Here is a 20,678-nt window from a genome sequence, read left to right on the forward strand (position 1 = left end):
GAATAGGACAGATCTGCTTCACCCAAAGTGGTGGATGTTGAGTGGTATCCATGGTAGACACTTGCCCTGCACATCAATGCGGCACAGTCTCGCACGGCCAGTGCTCTGGCAAACATTCTTGACCCAGTATCTACCAAGTGGCATTGTCCCAACACCACAGAACCGTGCCGTAAAAGGAGAAAGATTGGGGGTAGTGTGCTGATAACTTGCATTGCTGACTGTTTTAACTACAGCGACATACTGGTAGAGAAAGGAGGTTTAGAATTGATTTTAAACGTCCTTGGGTAGAGCAATCACAATGTCAACAACCCTCTGGCAAATTTGTTGATCGCCAGAAGGCACCCGAATTTCAAAATCGAGAGTGTAGCATATTTTTCTCCTCAAAATCTACCCTGTCACATTTGATGTGCTCCAGTGACCTGTAAACATCACCAATCCCTAAAAAGTGTGCAGTAGTTGAAAGGTCATGGACATGCCAGTGTAGGCAGACCATGCACTACCTACATACATCAACTGTGTCTAGATGCGTACTGTACTTTGGAAGACCTGCCCAGTGCAATGGAGGATAGGGAGGGATGGAGGAGAAGGGTCATGAGCACCAGACTGTCACGAACAGATGAATGGAAAGGGCACTGGCCGTATTGCTGCTGAAAATATTTATTTCCTGCTGTGTGACGCCAGCTTTCCAGACACAACTCTTCATATTGAAATAACAAATCTATACACATCCCTGCACTGTAAATGTCTGAAGAAAATGTATAGTTTGCAAAATAATGCATACAAATACACAAACCCATTTAACATCAGGTAATACTGGCTTTATCATGTTAATAGCAACAACCAAGGAGGTTGTATTTAACCTCCTTGCAACAACCAATCAGGATGCTAGGTCACCAATCAATAGCCAATGACCTTTGATTACACTTGTTTGTCTACATGGCTGGGGGGAGTTGACATCACTAACATTACAGTTAAACTACACAGTCTGCCTTTGTTAGAAACACTTGAATCTCTAGGTAACCATACAAGGCAAGTATTGTGTACTTGCAACAACAAGCTCAAAGATTGTCTGGGCAGAAAGTGTATTTTTCTTGATAATATCTTTTCTTAACTACATGTACAAATGTATATGTATAAGCCTGGAGTCCGGCCTTGTTAGCTTTGGTCTGCTCCCAACGGCGCTTGGCGGCTGGCCACGTTGGAAGCAGACCAAAGCTAACAAGTCTAGACTCCAGGCTATATAGGGATGATATCCTCTGGACACCCCAAAAAAGAATGTACAGTTACCGGTATTTGTCAAGTCTGTCTACATGCAATTAGCTTTCAGGCTGAAACTTGCAAATAAACTTTTTTGTTACAGTGCTATAATTAGATTATCCCCCAAATTTCTATAGACCTCTGCACAGATATATCTATCAATTTTGCAATAGCAATCCAAGTTACCCAAACTTCAAGAAACCATTTGCCAGGACTTCAAGAAGCGTCATGCTTTGTCCTCAGTCTGAGTTTTGACCGCTTCAAGAACTAAATATGGTTTGTATGCCTTTTGACAAATGAGGTTGCTTACACAACCATGGCATGGAGCCCTCAGTCTGAACCTAGAAAAGGGAGACCAAAGGTCTAGTGCACCTGCAGACTTATAAAAAAAATCAACCCTTCAACTGTACTGTAAATCTTAAAACATTCGCAATTGTTTTTTTGCCGGTCACCTCGCGAAATCATGATTATATGTTTCCATTGTGTTACTACGTTAACTATCTGTAATATAAACTCAAAAATAATACTTCCCGTCCTACAGCGAAATTGAGTCCCAGAAAAATAAAATTAATTCACAGTTATTCAAACAGGTATCACAACCTGTGTTCAGAGTGACCCGGGTGCCATCCAAATTACTACTGGGGTTTGGTTTGAAAAACATTCAATATTCAAACTTTATCAACATTCAGAATTCAAACGTATATTGACTAGTCAAACGACAGTATTCAATAGTCAAATCCTGCTCCAAACATACTTTGAAAATAAATATCAATTACTCCTAGTCTAATACTTGTACTCAGAACGGAAGTGTGCTGTCTTTCATTTCTTTAGTCCGATGCAAAACACATTCTCACTTTCAATCAAGAAATTCTCGCGACACTGAATTCGGCTTGGAGATTTATTACCAAACGACCCAGGAATGGCAAACAGGAGTCCTGCTGAAGTTGCGTAAGCCTCCTGATAGGTCAGGGTGACCCAGCCCAGTGTGACAGCAGCTTGACACAGGAGAATGGGTGTAAAGTACATGTTTGTGCACATTGCTGGGCATTGACCTAATCTGCTAACTGTTACTGCAAAAAAATACTAGTAGTAGGTAAGGTCGTTCGGCGTAATATAACCAGCTGCTGCTGTGCCGCGTGCCCGCGAAGCTGGTGTGTCGCGCCGAATGGCGGTTATACCGGCTATATAGATTAACAGATACAGATAGTTACCGGTACATGTAGTTCCTCATGGTAGTTGGGCCAAAACATGACATCTAAATTCAGATAAACTTTTCTGTTCAATAGGCCTGTTTATATGGATGAGCAATCAAGGTTTGTCCGTTTCCAAAATAAATCCATACTGAAATCATATGAAGAAGCTGTGAAATACGCAAAAATATGCCGTTAATATCAGAAAACGGATACTCATGTCATAGAGTCCATTCCAAGTCACCGCGAGGGTTGTTATTATCATAATTTAGAACTATTTTCAAGTTATTGTTATTATTTGTGTAAGAGATTTGATACTTTTGAAATATTTTGAATGTGATTTCAACTTTCTAAATATTTCTTATTATATAATAAGTTTCCTAAAACTTTAGAAATATTCATGATGTAAAATATGATATTTACAATGGTTTCTAAATAATGGTAACAGCATTCTACCATTATTTACAATTTTTTACAATTTCTTACCATTTTCTACCATAATTTGTAACATCTCTATAAATAGGTCAGAGGGCTGGGAAGAAAGCAATTCACACATCCTTGCGAAGTTTAGGGAAGAATGCTTTCCACAAAGGACCGAGCGGTGTCCTGCAGTGAAGTCTAAAGATGTACAAAGGCAGACAGAAGGGCCAGATTAGCACCTACTTGTTTGGGGGCAATCACCATTCTACCATTGTTAACCATTTTCTACCATTTCTTGTTAATATTTCTAAAAGTTAAATAATCACAAAGATGTTTGGAAATTATTACAAATAGAGAGGTTTTTGTGCAGTTACTTTCAAAATATTTCTAAATTACCTAATTAAATTCAAATAAATTCATATTTCTGTATTTGATCTTTTAGAAAAATTTAGAACTATTGTCAGTCAGATATTCTTTTATTAGAATTTTTTCAAAATAATTACAAATATTATTATAAGACCCTCGCGGTGACTCGGAATGGACTCTACTAGGCCTCTTTTACTATTGTATAACATAATAATTTAGTTGTTAACTTACTCCTTAGGCCACACCATTTTGATTTCTTGGTTAACGGAAATTTTAAATGCTGGAAAATCAACAGGATTTACAGAATCTCAAAGGAAAGTTTGTACTTTGGTGCACACAATTTCAGGGAGTGAATGTTATTTCGAGCCCTGAGTGAAGTGTTCCAAAGTCTTCCAAGAAGATGTTAAAGAACAAAAGTTAGGAATTTTGTATTGGTATATGTGTACCATGTTCTGTGCGTTCAGTGATTTGTTCAACCCTCCTGACCACTTAGATTTCAGCAGCTTGTGACCACACAACAACATAACATTAGATTTCATAATGAAGACAACTCTTTTTGAGGGGGCTTCATCAATTTTGGGGTGCCTAGAGGTCGTAGAGGATGCTACATGTAGTAACCAAATCAGCAGTCTTACTGCAAAAAATAGAGTCCTTACTGGGTAGGGGGAGGGGCCCTACCATATCCAGCTAAACTGGCTCCTCTCATCCTTTGATAACACTGTACATTTGTTTATGTTTGCAGGGACCTAATTTCATGGTAGGAGGGAAAACTTCCGGAAAGGAGATTTTTGCTGCATTTCAATGTTCATAGTTGAAATAATGCTGTAGTGCTATAGTCACACAGTCAAAATTTCTCAGTGGAAAAAATAAAAGTAAACTTTTCAAGATTTACAGTAGCATTCCCCACATACACTGCTGGTTTCTGCATGAATGCTGAGTAAGCTTTTTAATGGAGACACCCTCGTGGGAATCTCTAATTGGATGCAAAGGGATTGTAAATGAGGTTAACAACTGAAAAGATAATTGTTACCTTTAAAAATTGGACAGACAAGAAAAACCTCCTTGGTTGTTGCAAGGTATTGCCCAAAGGCTAAATGCAAGTAACAATGGAAAGCAGTATAACGTTACAGTATCATGTGACTTGTCTAGATGCTGACTCTTAGAATTTTAACTTTAATATGGGGTTTGACTTCTTTTTATGAGACAGTGGAACATCCTACCTTTTCTTACTCTCCAAGCAGAGCATGGGTTTCGGCTGGTTTTTGACGTGTTTTTAGGCGTTATTGTCGGGCTTTCTACTTTGTCATCTTTTTTTTGTCAAAAAAAAGATGACAAAGTAGAAAGCCCGACAATAACGCCAAAAAAAAGATGACAAAGTAGAAAGCCCGACAATAACGCCTAAAAACACGTCAAAAACCAGCCGAAACCCATGCTCTGCTTGGAGAGTAACTTTTTCTGTAATGTATGGGTTCCTTGAGTAGAGTAATTTTCCTTTTGTAATGATGTAAAAATCTTAGGATAGAATTTCAGTCGGTGGTCGTACTTTCGTAGAAGGGATAGTTTGAACTGAAAAGATGACGTGCAGTATTTACAAGTTCTTTTGCATACAGGTACAATTAATCATATCAAAGTCTAAAGGAAATCTCCCCAGTTCTGCTATAGATGCTCACAGTTCTACAATTCCTGCAAACCCAAAGTTTAATCAAGGAGGTCCTTGGGTTAATGAATAGATCACATGTGGTGACAAAACATGGACTTTTGGCAGTATCTGTACTTCGAGTACTTTTCATCAGAACAACAAAGTACAGTTACCTGAACCAATATAACGTTAACTTAATGCCCTTGCCTGAACCAAGGAGGTTTATTTGTTTTAATTATTCTATGATTTCAACCTCCTTGCCTTGCCCCCTTACATATTAAGCTTACACACCCTGTGGGTGTATTTACTGTGTTGGAAATTACTCCAGGCATGATAAAGGTAGAACAATAGGAGCGGTTCTCACTTCTTTGAGTCTTTTGTCTTTGAGACCCATTGTTTTTGCATGAACTGCCTTCAGTGAACACTTAACAATTAAATCCTCAATTGCTGTGTTTTTCAACGTTATCATAATGTCCTTGGTTATAGTCAACCAAACCCGCCCATAATTGCATTCCCTGATGCAATAATATTTTGAGACTTGTCAAGACCGGGGGATTTTTAAATCGCCTTGGTCCTCACTTGCATCATCCCATATCAGCTGTCCAGACGACCACGTGTGAACACAAACAGGATCAGCCCGTCCACACATGTAAACAGCCAGTCTCCGGGGAATGTTCACGTGCTCCGTGCATGAAGCCATCCTAGGTCCTCCCTGGCGATTGGTCAGCTGGGCGATCATGTTATGCGATCCGCGACGCTGATTGGTTGACCATCTCCTGAGCACGTGAACGTTTCATGACGTCTGGGCTGCCGTTAGGCAGTGATGGTGCAATAACATCTGAATCACTGACCGTGTTTCATTTCGGCACCGGACTTTACTGGGAAGCAAGGAGGACACGCTGCCGTGTTCAGTGGGGAAGAAGACTTCAAGAAGCCTGCAAAGTCCTCCCCAGTGCAACTTGTTGAACGTCGAGGCGCTTACAGACCTCTACATATCACACGACTACTGGGAAAGGAGGAAGGAAGACGCCATTTCTGTGAGCGGAATCACGGACTGTAAATTATTCTTCGAACTGCGCATTTTTAAGCTCCATGCTCGCCATTAGATCACCAGTAGCAGCAATGCCGGTGGACTGCGGCTTCATGTTCCCACCAAGCCCAAGCCCGCCTCACATCGGCTACCTGAACGCGTCTGGACTTCTAAGGGACCTTGAAAAACTCCGTCTTAGATCGCAGATGACGAAACCTCCGTATTCAAAATGTCGGACGACACTTCTCACTCCCCTCAAGCCGTGCATCAACAGAGCGGAGGAACCCAAGCATGTCGCCAGCTCTTGTAGGGGGAAGGGGAAGGAGAAGGCACGGAAGAAGAAGGTATCGTTCGCCGATACACAAGGACTATCCCTTGTCAACGTACGTTTGGTTGAAGACACAGAGGAGCCCCCAGTACTCAGTTCAAGTCTGATCGCTGCGGTGATCGACGGGGCCCGGCCAGCGGCCGAACAGCGATCTAACTTGGTCTTCAACTTCGCTCAGCCCGCCGCGGACTACCTCCGCATGCGACAGAGACTAGACCGGCAAAACGTCTGCCTCGAAAACGCCATCATCAAAGAAAAATCCATCATGGGAACCGTGAAAGTAAAAAACCTGGCGTTTGAGAAACACCTAGAGGTGCGGGTCACCTTCGACGGGTGGAACACTTACAAGGACCTGGAGGCGTCTTACAGCAGCTCTGAAGGCAAGAACTATGACACATTTTCCTTCGAGTTCGACGTACCCACACACCTACAGCCACAGAACAAGATCGAGTTCTGCTTGGCGTACACGTCTGGCGGACAGACCCACTGGGACAGTAACGATGGGCAGAACTACCAGATCGTGTCGACAGAGTGGAAGTCCATGCAAGAGATCACTCGGCCGTGGACCCGAGCCGACAGCCGAGACAACACAGCACTCATGTCTGACTACGTCTCACCGGAATTCCCGACATGGGCGGCCCACGCCAAGTCCGACATACCGTACTACTGAATTTTAAAGTGAGACAATCGTGAGAACAGAACTGGGAACAAGACTTGTGAAAAATGTGCATAACGGAACTTGCGAAATAACGTGACCTCTTGGTGACCTGTCACCACAACTGTGTTTGTCGGTACTGTACACATTATAAAATGTCAGAAAGGGGACATTTTTAGCAATATGATTCATACCTACTGTTCAAAATGTGCATTGTATATGCTGCTTGTTACAGTCTAAAATGTATTCGTTGTCCTTGGCAAATCCACGTGAGACTGTTTTCACATGGGAAATCATGACCCAGTTGTGTGTCCACAAGTGCTAATCTTGCACACAGACTCCAATGGTTAATTTGTACGCACAAGGCGTGTGGCCCAGTATATGTACCCACCTAAAGTGGGTGTTTACTCTTTGCTAAGTGTCTACTGTTGCCAATGTGGAGTTTTTGTATTGAAGTGTAAAGGTATAACTTGGGAGAGATATGCTGTTATACATATCATGCCTAGCTGCATGGCAATGCAAAAGAATGTACTTATGCCAGCTTTGGGTCTTGCATTTAAATGCCCCGATGTCAAATTTTGGACAAAATGTGTATAGTAACAGTGCAGTGCCATTGCATTTTTTCTTTTACTTGAGTCTTGAAGCAATATTGTGTATGAATCAAAAGGTATGTCAGAGAGAGAACAGAAGAATGTGCCTGTATTGGATAGCAAATGGTTGTCAAATACCGTATTTGATCTTGAAAGGAGGGATGGTGGTGTCAGAAATGGTTATGTTTTGCCAAACATATTTGTTGTGTAAAGATGGATCGAAGAATTCGAAGATGTGTCAAAAGGAAACAACTTGTTCTTGTAACTACTTGTAGATCTAACAATACAGCAACATGTTGTATTATTATCTCTGTGATCACTGCTGCCATAGGAATTTTCCTAACGATTGTTTAGGTCACAAACGACATTGTGACACAACAATGAAGTTGATGATAATGAATGGATATTGACTGAGAGCCAGTTCTATTTGGGGGTCATTGACACCCTCTTGTTCAGTGATTTTAAAACCAATGGTGCTTTTTTTTTACATGATTGGGCATGTTACTAGTAATTTTAAGAATTGGGGATTTGTGGTATGGAAGTTGTCACCTTGTTTTCCCAGTTTTACTGCATGTCCTTTGATGGCACTAATATTTAGTGTTCCCTCAAGACAGTATTGCCACTTTAGTGCAATTGTGCCCATGTACATAGAAGCAAGAAAGGAGAAGGTGAGAGAAAAATGGAGAGTAGTTTTGTAGAAGTTGTGATGACCAGTGGATGGATCCAATGCCTCAGTCTGTCTGTGGTGTACAGAAGGCACCAGGTGGGAAAGTGGCTGCTGTTAGTAGTCATATTTTCCAGTGATTACAATAAATATTTGGGTATTTTCAAAAGTATCTACTGGGTCTGGTGGAATTTTGTGTGTGTGTGCTGCAGAATACAGAATGTTTGTGTGTGCGTGTACATTGTACAATACGTTGGTACCATACATCCTCAGTGCTGCTATTTTTGGTCTGTGGAACTGGATTTCAGTGCGAGTATGGTATGAATTCTGCCATACCTGGCACAGGTATGATTTTCAATTTAATACACTACCTAATCATCTTCATACCATCTGCAATGCTTATTGCTACCAAATATTGGAGGTTTAAAGATGAAAATTAAAAGGACGCCCAGAAACCTGCTATAGAGGTTATCTGCCACACAATCTTAAAACATAAGCCTGGATGCCAGAATATTTTCAGGGCCTAAACAAGCCATCTCCTCTGCTCAAGGGCCAACACATGCCTGTAAGGAAATTTTACCACAGATATCCCTGAGTTAGACCCTAGCATTGGCTGGCCAACAAGCGACTAAGGGAGGGTGCCAACTCTGGATGTTTCTCCCTCAGCTGAAGGGATCGGTATCATCTGGCTTCCAGGCTGTACCAAAGAATCTTGACACGCCCCCCTAGCATTCACCTCTGAAATCTAGCCTGGCGCATCGCGCTCCTAGTGGCCAGCCGGTCCTGTAACCGGGGTCAGTAACCTCCGGCCGAAACCTTGTGTAAATACAGGCTACTCAGAAATCCGAACAGGTCAATGACCTCATAAATGTGCTCACCCAAGAACTGTAGTATTCCCTATATAATGTTCTTGGTTCAACCAACCAGGCTGGCAAGGACAATCCAAACAGGTAACAGATATGTAACACTTGTCTTTCATGAATTATTTATTTGTTTATTTTTGTTTTATTTGGCCAGGGGATCCATTTCATTAGCATGCAGCACTGCTTTATAGTGCTACTAGTGGGGCCCTGGATTGTTTGTTTTAACGCTTTGTTTTTACCAGCTCAAAAGGGATTATAGTAACATTAAACCTAAGTAAATCAGGCTACAGGAGAATTGATGACGGGGGTTAATTGAATACTAGTTGGTAATGGATATGTTTGCAGTTTAGTCTTGACCACAATCGTTGTTTTCAAGGTGAAGCAAACGTTTGGTCTTTAAAAAGGACCTCACAATATGTAACGTTAGTAGACTGGGGGAGGGGGGCTCGGCTGCAGAATCTCGGAAATATTTCTTGGCCTGGGGGGGAGGGCTTATACAAAGGAAGAAAAATTGGACGTCCGCCATTGGCACACTGAATATCGTATCATCGGCCAGCCTTGAACCAACCTATTTGTCATTGCCTTACGTAAAATACATGTCCCACTATCCAGGCAAATGCTCCATCCACCCCGTATATCTTCTGAAGGCCAGTATAGGTACATGTACATGTAACTAGGGGCCGTAGAGGGTAAAGTCCGCCGTCATTGATTGTCTTATTCTAAAAATGTAATCCTTTGAGGAACATGGATGTTCAAGAAAATGTTGGGGGGAGGGATTTAGTTTAACGTTTTTTGGCCTACAACTCTTCCAGTATTACAAAATTTTCCCAGCCAACACCTTCTTGAAGGCCAGGGAAGGATTATTTTGTACCTGCTTGCGTGTGTTCTGTGTGTATGTGTATGTGTGCATGCGTGCGTGCGTGCATGTGTAAACGGTGTTCAGCACCAGGGACAGGTGTATTTACCTGTGTGTGTATGTGTAGATGGTTTTTGTCATCAGGTAGAAATGGGCTTGCCTCTGTTCTTGGATGGCGTTATTAAAGCATAATGGACTTCTTCTGACATCTGTCGTTTTTGCCGAAAAAGCTTTTTCACTAGGTTTTACCCTACGCGAAAATGTAAAATTTTGCGCACTGCTAATTTATGACGTGAACATAATGTTTAAATCCTTCTAATTTATCAAAATCAGATGGGTTGAAGAATCAAAACTCAGCTGGTGTTGTTGCTGAACACACATTTAGGGTTTTTATCTGACCCCAGACCTTCGACCCGTAACCCATGTAACCCGCGAAACAGCCCGGTACTACTAACTTCCGGGTTCGAGCTGATTTCTTCCAGGGAATACCCTATCCCGGATAAAACCAGGCGCGGCATACAGGTATGCTTCTGCACCACGGATATATCCGGGAGTGACAGCTTAAAAGGGTTTAAGAGCAATTCCTTGGAAGAGACTGTCGCTAAACTTGAGGGTGTGCAGCCTCTCGAAATAAACTGGGGTGTGCACCCATGGCATGGCCGGGCCATGGACATGTACTTGCCTGTGTGTGTGGATAGTGTTCAGCACCAGGGACAGATGCGTGCCTAGTGTGTCTGGATAGTGTAAAGCACCAGGGACAGGTGTAACGTGTTACGTGTGTTTATTACTAGAAACACAAATATGCTCGTACAAGTTGAAAATCTAAAGAATACCATTGCTGGCGAACAATAAACGCGGCATTTAATTGTTATTGACAAATAACTGTGATTTAAGGATGGTTGATGTTGTTGTCCTCCGATCACAGTTTGGAGAGAATTTGGTGGACTCTCAACATCATAAAACCTTTCATTCCATTCTCCTTTTAGCCTGTAACCGCCCCTCGGGGAGGGGGTCATAAACCTCCGCCAGCGAGAGATGTGAAAACACAGGCTCAGTACTTCTCCTTATAGCAGAGCCGAACTCGCCGATACCTCCGTCGATACGACGCGGATTCCACGGTGCGGATTCAGCTCTGCTATAGGAGAATGAAAATCTTTTGGCTCGTATCGGTTCGTATAACATTACAGGTATTCCACATCCCTTGCCTTCACTCCTGCAAAGTCCACGACGATGGAACACAACAAAAACCGAGGACCACCGATCGGGCTCGTATCGGTTCGTCTACAGGTATTGATAGTATAAAGTCCACGCCCTTTGACTTTATTCTTGTCATCTTTTCGAAAAGCCTCCAAAATTTATCGACGAGAAATTTGGCCACTACTACTATTCACAAGGTAATGCTATGTGGCGCTTCTCGCTTCCGCATTGACCGAAAACATTACGCTCTCACCGCAACAACATCCACCCCCTTCCTCAAACAACTCTACTCAGTTGATGTAGGGTTCAACAAAGAAGTCATTGCCTTTCTTCTCTGGCCCGCTCTAAAATGTGCAGGATATGCTTCCCCGGATTCGAACTGTTCCGAACGACAGATATCAAACCCGGCGTAAGTTTTGGGTGTTAATTCATCATTGGAATACAACAAGGTGGCTGATTTACTGTGTTGGTCCACCTGACTCCACAGTGAAGACTGAACAAGACTTGGAGAAGTCTTCTGATTTGGGGACACTCATTGAAACAGGCCCTGCATTGAAAGATATCAACCAAGTAGGAGCGCCCCCTAACTTTTGCATATTACATTGCACCACAATCTGTGCAGGCTGCCAAGGAATCTTCTGGTTTTTGTAACATTCTCCATACACTATGGCTGGGTTTACTTTATACACGCGTTTTTGAGTAGATGCAGGACTGTGCAAGAACCCTAGGTCACTCAAGTAGCATTTCCTTGTAGGAAAACTCCACCTGAGCAGCCCAAAGCTCCTCCCACACAGCCCGACTCTACTCCGAAAGCTTTTGTGTAAATCAGGCCTTTAGTTTTATAACTGCTGAGGTTCTCTCAGTCACAACCAATCTCACCCAACATATGCTATTAAACAGTCCTTTTAGATAGCAGCTGGTCAAGGTACAGTGTGTGTGCTGGAATGCGTAACACCTGGCTTGTCAATGAAGTTTTGACATCCAGCTAATAAAGTACACAATACAAAGGTTACTCAATCAACTGGATAGATTTTGTAAACGGTCAGATGTTTCAGGTAGCATTGACTACCTTTCCTCACTCACTGACAGAAGATAGTGGATGCTATCTGAAACAGATGACCATTTACAAAATGTGTCTAGTTGCTTGAGTTACCTTTGTATTGTTGAACACATCGCTTGGTATGAAAGTGATCAACAGTCAAGCAGTGTTCAGTAACAGTTGTATGAAACATTTCAGGGCTCGAAATACCACCTGCATATGCAGGTAAAATTTGAACTGTGCAGTTATTTGTTTTGATGTCTACCTGCGCTGGTTCATGTACTGAGTATTTGTCCCCAAACTTGCCTGACACAGTTCACAGTTGCATTGTAAATCCAGATATACAACAGACCTAAGATGATGCCAGGAAAATCTTAAATTGTTTTTGATGGGGTTAAAAGGAAAGAAAATAAATGGTGCAGGTAAAATCTATGTTGTGTGGGTAATTTTCAATGTGGTCTGCAGAAAAAAAGGGATTTCGAGCCGTGTACACACATGGTCAGACAGGTCAGTCTATGTGCAGAGGCCAGATGACATGAGTGCTTGCAGCACGTCGCCAGAACGTAAGGGTTTATGGTCATGTTCGCGGATTGAGGTTAATATCTCACATATATTGTAGGTTCATTTAGCTGTGTCCTTAGACATATCTTATGCAATGGCTGTTACTCCGATGCAACGTTGACCAAAGAGAACAAAAGAGATTCGGCAGTTATAATAGATTTAAATACATGTAGCAGGCTAATTGCCGTAAACGCATTACGTTCTGGCGACGTGCTAGTGCTTGCCCAGTTAGATGTTGTTAATAGAACCAGTGAATCCACAAAATGTAAGCAGCAAGTTAGTACGCATATTAGTCACCAGCCACACGGTTGTCTAGATTGTGCTTTTATTGTACCACTTCCAGAGCTACAGAAATCTTGGAGGGTATTTTCATAGATTGCAATTGTATAAATACTCAGCAGCAAAAGGTATCAACAATTGTGTTATCAATTAACTATAAATTCCTCTAGGAGAATAAATATTGTGGATCAAAATTACTCCGACTCATCTGACTGTACACTTGAAATTTTTTTTTTGAAAAACATAGAAACTTTAATATTCTGCATTTATTTGAAAAAATACTAACAGAAACAATAACTCCCCATATACATAAAAACAAAATTATAAATGTTGGCAACAAACAGCAAACTCTTTGAGTAGCAAACACCGCAAGTTAATTATCTTCCACAAGATGATCATCAACCACCAGAAACTTGAAACATCCAAGCCCAATTCCATCACTAGGCACAAAGTCAAAGATATGCTCACAAATTACGAAACGTATCTCTTCATACAACAAGTGAAAATAAATTTTTAAGAACCTCTGATATTCTAATTATACATTCCAAAAAAGTATGAAACATCAAATCTACAAAGTCTACATAGCAAAACATTCTGTGTAGCCTTTCAATTTTTTCTCTCTCTACTGCTAGCAGTAATAATGAAGAACAAACAGTGATATTTCAAACATTGCCCATTACAATAGTTGCTAGAAATTTGCTCCAGGGGTATACATATAATTGTATAACTCAGGAAATCTTTAGCAAAACAGACATGAAAATCTGTCTCCACAAACATTGTTCTTCTGTATTGCACATTAAAGTCAATACCACAATTATAGTGATGTGTGCAAAAAACACTTCACATCAACATTGGTGAAATCTTGTAGTATGTTCAACCATTGGTTACACAGATATGCTTGAATAGCACCACATGGGTATATAGTAATACAAGAAACCATGCAAAAATGTATACCCCAAACATGAGTGTGCTTATCATCAAAATCCTTCTATTTTGTAATACAAAAATGGAATATTATAAATCTTGAGAAAATGTAACATTTCTTACAAAGTTCCCTCAAGATATATTACTCTGAATAACTAGCTATATAATAAAAAAGTTTAAAGCTTTCCAGTTTTCATATGCAAAAAGCAGAACAATACAAGAAAAATAAAATTACCCTCATCTTCTCTTTAAATCATCTGCAGAATTAAATTAATCTTCTTCTCATTCCTAACTTTCAAGAATAAACTTCAAAATATCTATTTGCTCTAATTCTGGAAAATCTTGAGGTATTGCAAATGGTACATAGGTGGAAAGCCTGCCTAAAAAGTTTTTCACAGTCACCAGTAAAAAAGTAGGCTGTAAGAATATGTGCTATCTGCTAAAAAATCGGAACCTTTCCTCAAAGAATATTTCTTTTTTACCGCAAAGTGTATACAAACCGTGAAAGGCAGATTAGACACCCTAGAACATCAAATACTGTTGGAACATGTGACAACCTCTAGATTTTGATACTAGAAAATATAGCGTTACCTCGTCTTTCCTGAGGCATTGTAACCCACGCGGCGACGGTACATACGCGCCGACGTGAACACAGTGCCCTTCCAACTCGGAACAGGTTCCCTGAGTGAGAGAACTTCAAAGTGAAGTCACACTCACCACACCATTCCCTCACCCCTATATCAGCGTCCAGCGGGGGTTGGAAGGTATATATATATATATAACAACATTGGAGTAGATGCTGCATTATCATTATTCCCTACTAGGTATCCATACAATATTATACCTACATTTGTCTCTTTCAAAAAGCATCTACCGTATAGAGAAAGCACCCTAACTGTGAAGACGAAAAAAACATTGCACAGAGTAAATACTTGCTAATTAGTCAAGCTAATTACCAAGTCGGATACTGTTATCATTAATTAATCAGCACTAGTTCAGAACAAACCCTGATCTGTGCATGCAGCAGCAAAAACTTACTTGCACATCTGTTGTGCACGAGATAGTTGATTGGAGAGATTCTAATAAGAACCCTAGTAGTAGAGGAGCTAAAGTCTACATTATCCCTGTCCCTGAACAATGTTGGATCACCTTTTTCCTACCATAGGTGACGTGGCTACACACAATATCACAGGAGTCATGGTTTTCTACAGGTAGTATTGTCCTATATAGTGCTCCATTTATCGATCTACTTGTGCTTCTTTTTTTTTCTTCTCCTTTTTGGGCTACAGGAGTGGCAACCATGCTCTTGATAAATATCATAGGCCAATACATCAACGATTATAATAGAGCCACCCACTGAGATTTCCACATAAACATGCTGTTTTCGGTCACCGTAGGCTTACACAGGGCCTTACGGAGGTATTGTGTTTTTTTGGGTAAGTAACTAACAGCCTTACTGATGTGTTTCTTCTTCAACTTGCTTGGTAAGCTAGTCGTGCCTTACCGGTCTTTCGTAGGCTGGTTCTAAGTCTGCATTGGTTTCACAAAGGCTGAATCTTTGGTAATGTAACCATGACGACCTCTATTGGAGATTAAATATATTATGCCTGAACGTTAACTACATATCCTGGTTAGTATGAGTTGTGGATTCCCTGTTCCTGTCCATTTTTTTTGGCGCCCACCCTGTACTGTCTCTTATGTCGCAGTCCAACCATTATATTCCTTTGGTTTATATGGAGCAGGACTGAACAGTGTGTGTGTGTGTGTGTGTGTGTGTGTGTGTGTGTGTGTGTGTGTGTGTGTGTGTGTGTGTGTGTATGTGTGTGTGTGTGTGTGTGTGTGTGGTGTGCTTGTGTGTGTATATACGTATGCGTGTAAGTGTGTAAATGTTTGTGTGTGCACACATACACATGTGTGTGCCTGATTGTACATGTGCACAATGTGTGTGTGTTGTGTGTGTGTGTTCAGGATGTATACAACGTGTCTGTATGCATGCACAGGACAAGAATGAGACATGTACGTTAAGACAGACAGACAGATGAACACCCACCATGTGAAGGAATGGGAGTGAATGACACGTGAAAGAGAGAAAGACTTGTACATCTGATGCATTAGAGTAACACAGATTTCGTGACTTCTGCATAGACACAAACGTCACCTGGGGGAATACACCATACATCCTGTGGTAGGAACACAGATACTGTACTACCATAAGGAACCCGATACTGTTAGCGTTAAACAGGTGTGGACACCACATTGATAAATGTATGTATGTATGTAAAAGTGACGTTGGAGGTAAAGAGGACACATATAGCCTTTAGGCAAGATGAACACTGCTCACTATGAGAGTGTAGTCTGGAGGTACTCTAGGTTATGTTTCTTGGTGTTGCAGGATTCACTAGTGTGTTCCTGTTCAAAGATGTGTGTGTGGAGTTAGGGATGGTGGTATGAATGTGTGTAGTGTGGATGTGTATGTGTATGTGTGTACGTGTGTGTGTGTGTCGTGCACGGGCCAACAGCATTGCAGACTGCCTCAATCAACACCAACGGAAGGGGACGGCCCGTGGGCGGTCAGCACCTTCCTTCACCAGGGGCTTGTGAAACTCGCGTCCAGCGCGGGAGTGGATGTTGGCCCAGCAGTGTTCGCAGTAGTACTGCAAGCAGGTCACATTGGCACAGAAGAACGGTGCAAACTTGCCGCCGCAGCGCGCACCCTGACACTCGTCGCACATCTGGTCGTCCAGCACGTACGGTTTCACCTCGACCTGCGAACGACACGGAACACACGACAAACCATCACTACAGGTGAAGTATCATCCAATGAACATCAGAAAACATACCATGCTATGATGAGAGTGGATCCCAGATGGTCTCAAATTCAAAGAAAGTGTCATAGAATGTAATAGCTTTGTCAAGGAACAGAATATGGGTAACCTGCATTAGTCTTTAACAATACCAACAGCAGGTGGCACAAAAGGGACAAAACAAAGGACAGAACAATGCCATCAGTAGGTTAGTTTTTTTCATAAAACACAAACCAATACAGGTTTTGCTATTGCAAACCTGTAAAAAAAATTCAAACCAATTTGTGAAGCTAAAGGCTGGGTTAAAGGACTAATTTTGAATCTTTCCTGGCCAAACTGATCTTAGGATCTGTATCTTTCTGCTGCAGTTTTACAAAAAATCAATAGAAGGCGCAGCTGACACATGTTCCTTGTTCCTCTTAGGCCACAGTCACAGCAAAGAAATTTATGGATGACATCAGCATGCACATACAACTGTTGCCTGAGGTACCATGTTTTGTTGCTTGAATTCTTGTTACAATGTTTATAGTCTCTATTTTGAAAATTTAGGCATCTGTTTCTTTTTATCCATCTTGATATTTTTCTTACGCTTTCACATTTTATATGGCGTCTGCAGAGGATGTCTGTCATCCATAAAATTTACTCTCAGTGACCTTCTGCAGTCTTATCTCCACGTCACAAGCTGTTACCCATATGATCTCCTTGGCAGGTGCTATACAATGTAGCATACTAAGTACCAGTTTTCTTCCTACCCTCTTGTCAATGTCTCCGTGCTGGAGTTGCACGAAGCGGGCGGAGATGGCGGCGATGTAGCTCTGCTGGTTGGAGAACGCCACCCGCCCGGCGCCCTTAGGGTACTTGAGCTCGGGGTCGGTGTCGATGCCGGCGTAGCAGACACCCCCGTACAGACGGTCCATGATCATGGCCAGCTCCACTGTGGGAGATAGTGGATTACTGTAAGTACTTACAATGGTTTAATATTTGCGGTTACATCTGAGCATTCTGGCATTCAGAGTACAAGTAGACAATAGAAACCTGATAATCAATTAATTTAACACAAGTTTTAAAAAACGTCAAAAGGAAGGATTAGGCCTCAAATATATCATTCTTGCTGGGCTGGAATTCATCATTTTACCATCATATCACTAATGCACTACCGGTAATCTGACCACTGCAATACCAGAAGTAACAGATAGGAGGCGTGGCATCCTTACCAGCACGCAAAGGTCTGGGGACTCCCCCTACAAAGATTGTCTTGCGCGGGTCCAGCGGTTGCGACCCATCCATGACAAAGTCACTGTCAGCAAGATTCCACGGTCGAATCTGCACCTAGAGAAACAAAACCATGATCATGTTTTAACATATGTCTTGGACTTACCTGAATACAACACATCTATTAGAAAGTATACAATGGTATGCATACTAAATTTTACCAATGAACATAGACACATGACATAGGCAGCACCAGGGGTGTGTCCTTTCTTAAATATTCATGACCTGTTTACATATTTAAGATTGTGTTCAAAAGACATGATGGGTAAGGGGCACTTAAGGCCACTCACTGTCAGAGCAACCAGGCTCAACCAGGGTTAAATTTTTTCCTTTCTCAAAAAGCAAAATTCTGTCCAGGGACGGGAGACGGATCAAAGCACAGGTTTAAACCCATTACTTTAAACTTCTCACTACATTTACATCAAACGTTCCTTAGTACAAGGGTATAGTAGAAAGTACAACAAAAGGGCCTCTTACTGGCTTGTCCTTCATGGTTGGGCTGGACACACAGTAGTACAGCTTGTCATCCTCCTTGATGCACGCGTCAATCAGGGCCTGGACGGAGCGCTCATCTTGGAACAGCAGGAATGCATACCCTGCAGACGGACACAGCGGACAAGGAACTTTAGAACTGTCTAAAAAGTAAAGCAGTCATCCTCAATTGAGGTGAAGCATATGGCTTACTTAGGAAGCTAGTACATGTAGTAGTGCCAGTTTTTAGCCCAGCACACCGGGTCACCCCTACTCTTCAAGATAAGTGTGTTGGGTTCTTGCCAGGGTTTAACGCTTGAGGCTTATACCTGAAGCTCTCTCATACACGTGGCCTCTGCATTTACGTCACCATCCAAAATGAAAAATGCAGTCTCTTACAACATGTTCGGGCTGGGTGCCGACCCTAGAATCAAACTCCAGTCCATGCAGGGATCCACAGATTTTGATTCGGATGGCCAAGCAGTGGGGTTGCTATGTGGACTTAAGCTGAACAAGCCTGATTCTGAGGCTTCTTTGTTTAACATTAAATTCAGTTATCTATATACAACATTGTCCTTGAACATAACAGCCTTGATGTGTTCCCATGTTGCTATGACCTTTGACCTTCTCAAGTCTTGATTTACAAGGACCACCAATACAAAGCCTTTTACATTGTTGGCAGTCACTCAGAGAGGAATACTGTTCAGCCTTGTTAATACCCCCTCCCATTTTCAGTTCATTTTGAAACACTATGTAGAATGAAAATACCATCAGCTTCTTCTTTGTGTGCCTTGATCATTAAGTGCTCAGTCATTCAACCAACCTTGCATTTTGCAGACAGACGCGTACTTACCGACCTGGAGTTATGATACATAATTCATCTCACTAAACAATGTCTTCCCTGCGGCATAAATAAAATATGACACCCTGTCATCTCCAGGCAACCCGCCATTGGGCACTGAACAGGAAGTTGGGGCTATGGTGGGGATGCAATATTCATTGGTGCCATTATGTATGCTATTCAAAATGTTAAGAGCCACAGTTTGCAGGGCCCAAGTCCAGCAGACTTTAGGACACTGCATGATCACTCTTCATAGATTTCTGAGGAAATAAGTTCAGAATATTGTGACTTCAAATCGACCTAGTTTGGCCTCTAACTTAAGTTTTTATTGTTCTTTTACCCTTTTTTGGGTCTATTTTCACAATTTTCCTGTCGTAAAACAATCAAATGGTGCATTTTTTCCCCAAAGCAACGACATTTAGAACTACCGGTATAACTGACAGGTGGGACCAGTCCAAAATTATTGCAGGGGTGGACACAGATCCTAGTATCTATGGTTTAAACAAATCTGCAGGCACTCCATCAAAACACTTAAACCAGTGCCTCCGGCATTTCAAATTGCATGCCATGCAAATATGCAGTCTCTAATACTTTTCACTCCTAAGATATTTCATTTATAGGAATTGGTGTCTTTAAAAGATATTGTCCTTTAGGTTAACTACATGCCTTTGGCAAGATAAAAAAGCTTTTTACAAAAACTGTGTACTTTTGAATATACTGGAACAGTATCGCTTTAATCTGTATTGCTACTATAGAAGTACTCATTTCTGTACTACAGTACCACTACAGTACTGTACATCACAGTATCACTACTGCACTATACTGCACTACAGTACTAAACAGTATCACTTGTATATACCTCTCTGGGACCCCGGACCCTAATCATGTTTCTAACAGTTATTGAAATCCACATAGAACATATAGATGACGTAGTTCTCACCTTTGGGAGGGAAGTAGGACTTGCTCTCAGCTTTGTGCGGCCAGTCCACCACCAGCGGCCCAAAGCGTCGAAAGCTTGCTGTTATCTCCTCTGTCAGAAACAGACATGATGTGTTAAAATTTCCGTGAAAATTCAAAAAGGACCCATCCAAAAATCCTTTTTTCAAGGGCTGTAGCATAAAGGTCATAATAGAGATGATCAGTTTCGGCATTGGCTGTTTTTGGACACTGGTATAAATTCACTTATTTACACCTGGACTTAATTTCTCAGTTAGTATTCTAAAGTCGCAGTTGATACACATAGGCAGGATTTTGCCGTTGAGAGGTCAAAGCGAAATAAAACCACCACAAACATTGAGACTTACAGTATTGAAAAGCGGGGATTGGCCTGCGTGTTCAATAGGATCTGCACGTGTTAAAGGGGTGACTGTAAAATATCAGGTCATCTCAAAAGTACAGCTGACTTTTAAAGATAGAGAGTGCTTCCAGTCAC

General features: G+C 41.6%; 2 protein-coding genes across 7 annotated transcripts in view; one reads left to right on the forward strand and one right to left on the reverse strand.

The window, feature by feature from the left end:
* Positions 1–5,667: 5,667 nt before the first annotated feature.
* On the forward strand, positions 5,668–8,311 carry LOC136430453 (protein phosphatase 1 regulatory subunit 3B-like). The gene has a single exon (XM_066421095.1). It carries the CDS (start codon positions 5,965–5,967, stop codon positions 6,898–6,900), a length of 936 nt encoding a protein of 311 aa, XP_066277192.1. The 5' UTR covers positions 5,668–5,964; the 3' UTR covers positions 6,901–8,311.
* Positions 8,312–12,963: 4,652 nt separating this feature from the next.
* LOC136430454 (cytoplasmic polyadenylation element-binding protein 2-like) overlaps positions 12,964–20,678 on the reverse strand; it is a 37,153-nt gene continuing 29,438 nt past the window's right edge. For 5 of the 6 annotated variants that reach the window (XM_066421097.1, XM_066421102.1, XM_066421098.1 and 2 more), the window contains 5 exons: positions 20,187–20,276; positions 18,412–18,530; positions 17,877–17,991; positions 17,400–17,596; positions 12,964–16,623 (listed from right to left, as the gene is read on the reverse strand). In XM_066421097.1, coding sequence (XP_066277194.1) covers positions 16,396–16,623; positions 17,400–17,596; positions 17,877–17,991; positions 18,412–18,530; positions 20,187–20,276 — 749 coding nt within the window. In that variant the 3' untranslated portion in view covers positions 12,964–16,395. The remainder of the gene's footprint in view (positions 16,624–17,399; positions 17,597–17,876; positions 17,992–18,411; positions 18,531–20,186; positions 20,277–20,678) is intronic. The other variant, XM_066421100.1, reaches the window with a different exon arrangement.

Source organism: Branchiostoma lanceolatum, chromosome 3, assembly GCF_035083965.1.
Source record: "Branchiostoma lanceolatum isolate klBraLanc5 chromosome 3, klBraLanc5.hap2, whole genome shotgun sequence".
Classification (NCBI taxonomy): domain Eukaryota; kingdom Metazoa; phylum Chordata; class Leptocardii; order Amphioxiformes; family Branchiostomatidae; genus Branchiostoma; species Branchiostoma lanceolatum.